The sequence below is a fragment of the Polyodon spathula genome, chromosome 45 (genome assembly GCF_017654505.1).
Source record: "Polyodon spathula isolate WHYD16114869_AA chromosome 45, ASM1765450v1, whole genome shotgun sequence".
Taxonomy (NCBI): Eukaryota; Metazoa; Chordata; class Actinopteri; order Acipenseriformes; family Polyodontidae; genus Polyodon; species Polyodon spathula.
In genome coordinates, this window is record NC_054578.1 from 2,172,649 (window position 1) to 2,183,131 (window position 10,483).

The window sequence follows — 10,483 nt, forward strand, 5'->3', positions numbered from 1 at the left end:
ACCAGAAGAGACTGAGAGAGAAAGTCAAGTTAGCAGAGAAACGTTTTAATGCCTTCGTCACCCAGAACTGCACTGGATCAGAAACTCCAAACCAGAAGAGACTGAGAGAGAAAGTCAAGTTAGCAGAGAAACGTTTTAATGCCTTCGTCACCCAGAACTGCACTGGATCAGAAACTCCAAACCAGAAGAGACTGAGAGAGAAAGTCAAGTTAGCAGAGAAACGTTTTAATGCCTTCGTCACCCAGAACTGCACTGGATCAGAAACTCCAAACCAGAAGAGACTGAGAGAGAAAGTCAAGTTAGCAGAGAAACGTTTTAATGCCTTCGTCACCCAGAACTGCACTGGATCAGAAACTCCAAACCAGAAGAGACTGAGAGAGAAAGTCAAGTTAGCAGAGAAACGTTTTAATGCCTTCGTCACCCAGAACTGCACTGGATCAGAAACTCCAAACCAGAAGAGACTGAGAGGGAAAGTCAAGTTAGCAGAGAAACGTTTTAATGCCTTCGTCACCCAGAACTGCACTGGATCAGAAACTTGGGAAATCAGTGTGCTTATTGATCAGGGCTGGGAATCAGACTCCTATTGCACAGCAGTGTGATCCAGTCCAGGTTTCACTGTGAGATCCACAGGGCTGGGAATCAGACTCCTATTGCACAGCAGTGTGATCCAGTCCAGGTTTCTCTGCTCCCAGCTTGATCAGCCCCCAGTGTGTCTAGCGAACAAGCTCAGGTGTGTCTGATTATTAAACTCCTAGTGAAAGCAGGACTGGATCACACTGCTGTGCAGCGGGAGTCTGATTCCCATCCTTGTAGATTTCCTGCGAGAGAGCGTCAATACAAGAGATCAATACAATATAACACAGAGATCAATACACTAATACAGAGATCAATACAGTCTAATACAAAGATCAATGCATTATAATACAGAGATCAATACAGTCTAATACAAAGATCAATGCATTATAATACAGAGATCAATACAGTCTAGTAATGCAGAGATCCACAGCGATGGAAACGAGACTCCTGTTGCACAGACCGGTTCCTGATTCTGCACTGCGTCTCCTCTCCTGCAGGGGGCGGTGGCAGGGTACCTCTGTGTGTGGATGTCTTCCCTCCTCTTCCTCGGTTTCTTCTGTGGCTCTCCGTATGCAAGCTCCTGGGCGCCAGCTCTTCAGTTTTCTGTTAATTTTTAAGCGTTTCTCTGTAAAAGAAAAAACAGTCAAAAGAAAACAGAATAAAAATATTTTCATTCCTTCTCACTCCTCTCTGTCCTTTCTCCTCTCTCCTCTCTGCCTTTTCAAATCTCTCTTCCCTCTCTTCTCCCCGTCTCTCTCTTCTCCTCTCTCTCCTCTCCTTTCCACATTCTCTCCTCTCCCCTCTCCCCTCTCTTCTCTCTTCTCTTCTCTCCCCTCTCTCTCTTCTCTCTTCTCTCTTCATTCTCTTCTCTCTTCTCTCTTCTCTCTTCTCTCCCCTCTCTCTTCTCTCTCCTCTACCCTCTCCCCTTTCTCCTCTTCCCTCTCCTCTCTTCTCTATCTCCCCTCTCCTCTCTCTCTCTCTCTCTCTCCTCTCTTCTCTCTTCTCTCTCCTCTTCTCTCTCCTCTCTCCCCTTTCTTCTCTTCCCTCTCCTCTCTTCTCTCTCTCCCCTCTCCTCTCTCCCCTCTCTCCTGTCTTCTCTCTTCACTCTCTTCTCTCTCCTCTCTTCTTTCTTCTCTCCCTTCTCTCTCTCTCTCTCCTCTACCCTCTCCCCTCTCCTCTCTCCCCTGACTCCTGTCTTCTCTCTTCTCTCTCTCCTCTTCCCTCTCTCTCTCTCTCTTCTTGTTCAAAGTCCGCAGCTCTTGTTTGTGACCCAGTGAGGCTGCGATTGGCTCTCAGGTGCTCAGCCAATAGGAAAGCCAGTCTGGGTCCTTCTCAAGAAACGCTGAGCAAATGTTCAGACTTTGAACCGAAATGAAGACTCCGATAATGAGGCACAGTGCGGGACGGAGCTGCCTGGTCCACGGCTTGCCCCTCAGAATTGGGAACGCTTCAAAAACACAGCCGCGGGAAATCTTAAAGAGTCCCGGGTCGATAATGTAATCAGATTGATAGCGTAGCTTTTAAAAAAGTCCGTACTGCTTTCATGTCTTGCAGTGTTGTTAGGGGTACAACGCCAGCGTTAGGATTTCAATCAAGGGATCACGCTTTTAATTGGGTTGCTGGTCTCAATGTTAATTTGTCCCTTCAGGGCTCCTGTACGCATCTACAGTGTGGAGGAGCGGTACATATTGGCTTTATTAACAGGATCACTGGCCCCTCTCTTTAAAGGAACGCTGACCATCTTTAAAATCCATTCTCTCACCTCTTATTAGCTTTATTAACAGGATCACTGGCCCCTCCCTTTAAAGGAGCGCTGACCATCTTTAAAATCCATTCTCTCACCTCTTATTAGCTTTATTAACAGGATCACTGGCCCCTCCCTTTAAAGGAGCGCTGACCATCTTTAAAATCCATTCTCTCACCTCTTATTAGCTTTATTAACAGGATCACTGGCCCCTCCCTTTAAAGGAGCGCTGACCATCTTTAAAATCCATTCTCTCACCTCTTATTAGCTTTATTAACAGGATCACTGGCCCCTCCCTTTAAAGGAGCGCTGACCATCTTTAAAATCCATTCTCTCACCTCTTATTAGCTTTATTAACAGGATCACTGGCCCCTCCCTTTAAAGGAGCGCTGACCATCTTTAAAATCCATTCTCTCACCTCTTATTAGCTTTATTAACAGGATCACTGACCCCTCCCTTTAAAGGAGCGCTGACCATCTTTAAAATCCATTCTCTCACCTCTTATTAGCTTTATTAACAGGATCACTGGCCCCTCCCTTTAAAGGAGCGCTGCCCTCAGCACAGTCTTGTTGTGGAAACACTGATGTTTTGAGCCAGTTATACAAGACTGAGAGTGACAAGTGACATTCGGAAACTGTGTGTGTGTGTGTGTGTGTGTGTGTGTGTGTGTGTGTGTGTGTCTGTGTGTCTGTGTGTCTGTCTGCAGCTTTAATGAAACTAAACTCTTTTCAGAATGTAGTAAACTAACACAGACACCAAGAAGATGGGGTTATACTGTAGCTTCAAACTGAACAGGATTGTGGTGCTCTGTGTCTGTCTGTAACTGTCTGTGTTTCATATTTAATATAATTTCACCCTTTTAATTCTCTTGTTTGTTTTTTTTTGTTTTTTTTTCAACAGGCACTCCACAGACAGCTATGTGCGTCTCAGTCTCTCTTCCAGGGGTCCTGGCGTTACGTCAGTTCCTCGTTCAAGGTAAGAATCTGCAGGGCTGGGAATCAGACTCCCGCTGCGCAGCAGTGTGATCCAGTCCTGCTTTCACTAGGAGTTTAATAATCAGACTCCCGCTGCGCAGCAGTGTGATCCAGTCCTGCTTTCACTAGGAGTTTAATAATCAGACTCCCGCTGCACAGCAGTGTGATCCAGTCCTGGTTTCACTAGGAGTTTAATAATCAGACTCCCGCTGCGCAGCAGTGTGATCCAGTCCTGCTTTCACTAGGAGTTTAATAATCAGACACACCTGAGCTTGTTAGCTAGACACACTGGGGGCTGATCAAGCTGGTAGTGAAACCTGGACTGGATCACACTGCTGTGCAATAGGAGTCTGATTCTCAGCCCTCATCTGTCAGGAAACTGTATCCAGTGTCAACCATCTTGGCTCCAGTCTCTTTATAGATTACAATGGGGACTCCGGCTTCAGCTTGGAGCCCCAATGGCACCGGTTTCTGCATAGATTACAATGGGTACTCCGGCTTCAGCTTGGAGTCCCAATGGTGCCAGTTTCTTCATAGATTACAATGGGGGCTCCGGCTTCAGCTTGGAGCCCCAATGGTGCCGGTTTCTTCATAGATTACAATGGGGACTCCGGCTTCAGCTTGGAGCCCCAATGGTGCCGGTTTCTTCATAGATTACAATGGGGACTCCGGCTTCAGCTTGGAGCCCCAATGGTGCCGGTTTCTTCATAGATTACAATGGGGGCTCCGGCTTCAGCTTGGAGCCCCAATGGTGCCGGTTTCTTCATAGATTACAATGGGGGCTCCGGCTTCAGCTTGGAGCCCCAATGGTGCTGGTTTCTTCATAGATTACAATGGGGGCTCCGGCTTCAGCTTGGAGCCCCAATGGCACCGGTTTCTGCATAGATTACAATGGGGGCTCCGGCTTCAGCATGGAGCCCCAATGGCACCGGTTTCTGCATAGATTACAATGGGGGCTCCGGCTTCAGCATGGAGCCCCAATGGCACCGGTTTCTGCATAGATTACAATGGGGGCTCCGGCTTCAGCATGGAGCCCCAATGACACCGGTTTCTGCATAGATTACAATGGGGACTCCGGCTTCAGCTTGGAGCCCCAATGGCTCCAGTTTCTTGACCACCCCCCCCGTTTCCTCTCCTCTCTCAGGCCTCTTCGCTGGTTCTGGATCGCTGCCTCACCCCCCGCCCCAAACCGGACCCCAAATCGCTGGTTTTCGGGAAGCAGTTCTCGGACCACATGCTGACGGTGTCCTGGAGTGCCGAGAAAGGGTGGGGGAACCCCAATATCAAACCTTTCCAGAACCTCTCTCTGCACCCTGCTGCATCAGCACTGCACTATTCAATAGAGGTGAGAGAGATGGGACCCCAACTCTGACACTGCAGCTTCATAGAGGAGAGAGGGGTGTGTGTGTGTCAGTGTGTGTGTGTTTGTCTGTCTGCAGCTTTAATGAAACTAATCTCTTTTCAGAATGTAGTAAACTAACACAGACACCAAGAAGAAGGGATTCTATTGTAGCTTCAAACTGAACAGGATTGTGGGGCTCTGTGTGTGTGTGTGTGTGTGTGTGTGTGTGTCTATCAATCAAAGTAACATTCCATTGCTGGCACTATGTAATCTCTCTCTCTCTCTCTCTCTCTCTCTCAGTTGTTTGAAGGGATGAAGGCGTTCCGAGGGGTTGATGGGAAGATCCGTCTCTTTCGGCCCATGTTGAATATGGAGAGGATGCACCGCTCCGCCGAGAGAGCCTGCCTCCCTGTGAGTGTCCGGGAAACCGCGCCCCGCGGCCGGCCGTCTCGGCTCTGAATCCCCCATCGCTCTCCATGGGAGCCCAGCCCCATACCTGAGTCCTAATCCTATCAAACTGTCACTACAGTAAGAGGAAACTGCGGCCTGAGGCCGCCATTTTGGCTCTGACTCCTCCATAGCTCACAATGGAGCGCTGCGTCCTGGTCAGAGCCAAAATGGAGCCAGTTTCCTATCCTGTAATGAGATTGATTATGGAGCTGTGGAAAGCTGCAGGGATAGGAAACTGTGCCCAGCCTCCGCCATTTTGGCTCTGTCTCCTCCATAGCTTACAAGGGGGAACTGAGTCCTTGTCAGAGTCAAAATGGAGCCAGTTTCCTATCCTGTAATGAGCTTGAGGATGGTGCTGTGAAAGGCTGCAGTGATAGGAAACTGTGCCCATCTGCCGCCATTTTGGCTCTGACTCCTCCATAGCTCACAGTGGAGAGCTGAGTCCTTGTCAGAGCCAAAATGGAGCCAGTTTCCTATCCTGTAATTAAATTGAGGATGGTGCTGTGAAAGGCTGCAGTGATAGGAAACTAGGACCCTGTGTCGGCCATCTTAGCTCAAGCTCCCAATACTTTGCAATGGGAGCCGGGTCCTGGTCAGAGCCACAATGGCGCCAGTTTCCTGCTCCATATCACGCCTGTTGTTTTTTTTTCTCTCTCAGGCATTCGATCAAGCCGAGCTGCTGGAGTGCATCAGGAAGCTGGTGGAAGTGGACCAGGACTGGGTCCCGCACTCCACCGAGGCCAGCCTCTACATCCGACCCACCTTCATCGGCACCGAGGTGAGGCCCAGGAAACTGCCACCTGGCGCTGCTATCTTGGCTCAAACTTCTCCATAGCTGGCAATGGGAGCCGAGTCTGAGTCAGAGCCACAATGGAGCCAGTTTCCTAACTAAGTCTCTCTCAGTGTCTTCAGTGTGAGTTCAGTGACTCGCGACTAGAAGTCTCTCTCAGTGTCTTCAGTGTGAATTCAGTGACTCGCGACTAGAAGTCTCTCTCAGTGTCTTCAGTGTGAATTCAGTGACTCGCGACTAGAAGTCTCTCTCAGTGTCTTCAGTGTGAATTCAGTGACTCGCGACTAGAAGTCTCTCTGTGTCTTCAGTGTGAATTCAGTGACTCACGACTAGAAGGCTCTCTGTGTCTTCAGTGTGAATGTCTCTTCAATGTCTCTCCTCTCTCTCTCTCTCTCTCTCTTTCCTCTCTTCTGTCCTCTCTCTCCTCTCTCTCCTCTCCTCTCCTCTCCTCTCCTCTCTGTCTCTCAGCCATCCCTCGGGGTCTCGAAGGCTAACCACGCTCTCCTCTACGTGATCATTGGTCCCGTGGGACCCTACTTCGCGACTGGAGCGTTTAACCCTGTCTCGCTGCTCGCCGACCCCCGATTCGTCCGCGCCTGGAGGGGCGGAGTCGGGGACTGCAAAATGGGAGGGTCAGTATGTCAAAACACTGCCTTAGGAAACTGTGCACTATGGTGGCCATCTTGGCTCGAAGTTTTGTATAGCTTGCAATGGGCAGCTGAGTCCGGGTCAGAGCCACAATGGATCCAGTTTCCTACACTGGGGATCTTAGCAGTGATTCTATAATATATTAAACTATGGCTATTGAAACTCAGGGGGGTGTCTGAATCGTGTTTGGCGTTGCTGTAAAATATATAAAACTATGGCTATTGAAACTCAGGGGGCCTGTCTGTCTGAATCGTGTGTCTCTCTGTCTGTCTCTCTTAGAAACTACGGTCCCACCATCTTTGTCCAGAATGAAGCCACCAAACTGGGCTGTCAACAAGTCCTGTGGCTGTACGGAGAGGACCACGAGATCACCGAAGTTGGCACCATGAATCTGTTCATCTACTGGGATAACAAGGATGGAGGTGAGAGTGGGGCGACAGGGCTGGGAATCAGACTCCTATTGCACAGCAGTGTGATCCAGTCCAGGTTTCTCTGCTCCCAGCTTGATCAGCCCCCATTGTGTCTATCGAACAAGCTCAGGTGTGTCTTATTATTAAACTCCCATGAAAGCAGGACTGGATCATACTGCAGCCATTGCTCCTCAGTGTAATACACAACCATTATTGCATTGCCATTGCAGAGCCCCTGCCTGTGTGTCTGCATTGCCATTGAAGATCATTGAGGGGATAGTTAGCACACTGTGGTCTCATTCTACCAATGGCATCCCATTGCAGCTGCCCTATGCTTGTGCTGCCATTGCCCCTCAGTGTAATACACAACCATTATTGCATTGCCATTGCAGAGCCCCTGTCTGTGTGTCTGCATTGCCATTGAAGATCATTGAGGGGATAGTTAGCACACTGTGGTCTCATTCTACCAGTGGCATCCCATTGCAGCTGCCCTATGCTTGTGCTGCCATTGCCCCTCAGTGTAATACACAACCATTATTGCATTGCCATTGCAGAGCCCCTGCCTGTGTGTCTGCATTGCCATTGAAGATCATTGAGGGGATAGTTAGCACACTGTGGTCTCATTCTACCAATGGCATCCCATTGCAGCTGCCCTATGCTTGTGCTGCCATTGCCCCTCAGTGTAATACACAACCATTATTGCATTGCCATTGCAGAGCCCCTTTCTGTCTGCATGTCTGTCCGTCTATATCGATCTGTCTGTTTGTCTGTCTGTGTGTCTATCTATCTGTCTGTCTATCATCTATCCGTGTGAGTCTGTCTATCCATTTGTCTGTGTGTCTGTCTATCTATCATCTATCTGTGTGTGTGTGTGTGTGTGTCTGCCTGTCTATCTATCTGTCTCGTCTGTTTGTCTTGTCTGTATATCTGTCAGTCTGTGTGTCTGCATTGCCAGTGAATATTATTGAGGGTACAGTCAGCACACTGTGGTCCCGTTGTTCTCCAGTGTTCTCTGTATGTATTAGGGGGGTCCCCCACGTGCTGCACTGACCCCCCCCCCCCTATGTTTCAGTGAGGGAGCTGGTGACCCCTCCTCTGGATGGTGTGATTCTCCCAGGAGTGACCAGACAGAGCCTGCTGGACCTGGCCAGGGACTGGGTGAGAATCGCCAGAGAGAGCGAGGCTGCTATTATTATTATTATTATTATTATTATTATTAGTTCCAGAAGTAGTGAGAGCTGCTGTTTTTTTGGGGTTCCGCCCTGAGTTCTGGGTTTGTAGTCTGTGCACAGCAGAGAGAGCGGGCGCTAGTTCTGTAGCAGCACAGACCCCCCTCACCCCCTCCGTTAAAAGAGACAGCTCTATATTGTGATGAATTCTTATTTGTGCAATGCATTGCTTATTGTAATTGTTAATAGTATTTACTCTCCTCTCTCCTCTCCTCTTTCCTGTCCCGCTGCTCCCCTCTCTCCTCTCGTCTCTTCTCTCCCCTCCCCTCTCTTTCTCTCTCCTCCCTCTCTCTCTCTCTCCTCTCTCCTCTCTCTCTCTCTCTCTCTCTCTCTCTCCTCTCTCTCTCTCTCTCTCTCCTCTCTCTCTCTCTCCTCTCTCCCCTCTCCTTCCCTCTCTCTCTCTCCTCTCTCTTTCTCTTTCTCTCTCTCTCCTCTCCCCTCTCTCCTCTCTCTCTCAGGGTGAGTTTCCAGTCTCTGAACGCAGGGTTGTCATGTCTGATTTCCTCTCAGCGTTGAAGGAGGGGAGAGTGAAGGAAGTTTTTGGAGCCGGTACTGCCTGCGTGGTCTGTCCCGTGGAGAGAGTGCTCTACAAGGGAGAGGTGAGCTGGCAGCACACGCCATCGCTGACAAAAAACTACAGCTCCCAGCATGCCGCTGCACTCGGGGCAGTAGTGAGGGACCATGGGAGCTGCAGTTCTTCAATACTATGAACTCCTCTCTCTCTCTCTGTTCAGAACTATCATATCCCCACTATGGAGAATGGACCCGACCTGGCTAAGAGATTCCACAAGCAGCTCACAGATATCCAGGCAAGTAGAAATCTGCACTGAAGAACTACAGCTCCCAGAATCCCTCGCCTCCACCCCCCCCCCCCCCCCCCCGAGGACAGAGGCTTGCTGGGAGCTGTAGTTTTTAATCCCGTTTCCACTTCTTGATAGCGCTGGTAATTTGTGTATTTCTGAGTCTTATTCATAAATCTGTCTGTATAATAGAACTACAGCTCCCAGCATCCCTTGCCTCTACCCCAACCTAGCACAGAGGCATGCTGGGAGCTGTAGTTGTTTAAAAATCTACTGTATTAATTTGCTTTCTCTTTCATTGTTTCTTTTTCTCTCCCTCTTTCTCATTTTATTTCTTCCTCTCCTTTTCTTCCTCTCTCTCCTCTCTCCTCTCTCTCTCTCACAGTACGGTCGTGCGGAGAGTGAATGGACGCACCTTGTCGTGTGATTGGTCCGACAGTCTCCCTCCAGCAGCCAATCAGGGAGCAGCAGCTATATCTCTGGATTCTGTGTGGGTGGGGGGGCGTGTCTCAGCTATGCCCCTCCCTCTTTTCTTCCTTCCTGGGTGGTGATTGGTTCGTGTAGTCTGGGAATGTTACTAGGCGGTTAGCTCATATTATTATTATTATTATTATTATTATTATTATTATTATTATTATACTGTAATAGCGATAGGATTTTTAAAGGAGTCTTCACAGCTACAAATAACATTTAAGCCACAGAATAACCTGGTACTAAGGCCAGTGTATGAGGCCAGGATTTGAGCCTAATTCAATATTAAGGTCCTGTATTGAATATTAAGGTCCTGTATTGAATATTATGGTCCTGTATTGAATATTATGGTCCTGTATTGAATATTATGGTCCTGTATTCAATGTTAAGGCTCTGTATACAATATTAAGGCCCTGTATTGAATATTTAGGCCCTGTTTTCAATATTATTAAGACCAGCGTTTGTAGATCTCTATTCTGGCCTTAATATCCTGTTTTGTGAATATTATAGATAGACATTTATTCAGTTGAACTGTAAACATCACAGTAAAAATGGATCTGTTTGTATTAGTTGAATGGATGGACAGACAGACAGATGGATGGATGTCTGCATGTTGTTTGTAGCTGTTTTTAAATGACTGTTACATGAGGCAGAGACGCTACGCCCCTGCTAGGGCTGTTAACACTGCGAGTCTCTCAATATCGCCCCCTGCTGGCGAGGAGCAATGCTGGCGAGGAGCGGCTATTTGAGCGCTCTGTCTCTCTCTCTCTCTTCTCTCCCCTCTCCCCTCCTCTCTCTCTTATATATAATGGGTCTCTGCAGTGTGTCACTGTGTTCTACAGTACTGTATATTTTTAGGAGCATCGAGCAAATAAATCCAAGTGCAGTTTCTCTCTGTGAAGAATTCTGCAGGAGGGGCGAATTTGGGGGTCTTAGTAAAGGGTTCCTAATAAATTGGCCGGTCCCTCGTTTATTTCCGTTGGGGGTCGTTGTAGGGGGAGCTCTGTTTGCGCTGCTTTTGTTTAAAAATAAAAAGGATTTGCTCTGCA

The 10,483-nt window shown here is 48.5% G+C and overlaps 1 protein-coding gene across 1 annotated transcript in view; it reads left to right on the plus strand.

The window, feature by feature from the left end:
• The window catches only part of LOC121305960 (branched-chain-amino-acid aminotransferase, cytosolic-like), a 12,799-nt gene extending 2,316 nt beyond the window's left edge, over window positions 1-10,483 (plus strand). Inside the window, exons 3-12 of the mRNA XM_041237678.1 lie at window positions 3,221-3,295; window positions 4,439-4,639; window positions 4,937-5,047; window positions 5,745-5,864; window positions 6,345-6,508; window positions 6,804-6,946; window positions 8,007-8,092; window positions 8,622-8,762; window positions 8,898-8,972; window positions 9,349-10,483. Coding sequence (XP_041093612.1) covers window positions 3,221-3,295; window positions 4,439-4,639; window positions 4,937-5,047; window positions 5,745-5,864; window positions 6,345-6,508; window positions 6,804-6,946; window positions 8,007-8,092; window positions 8,622-8,762; window positions 8,898-8,972; window positions 9,349-9,390 — 1,158 coding nt within the window. The 3' untranslated portion in view covers window positions 9,391-10,483. The remainder of the gene's footprint in view (window positions 1-3,220; window positions 3,296-4,438; window positions 4,640-4,936; window positions 5,048-5,744; window positions 5,865-6,344; window positions 6,509-6,803; window positions 6,947-8,006; window positions 8,093-8,621; window positions 8,763-8,897; window positions 8,973-9,348) is intronic.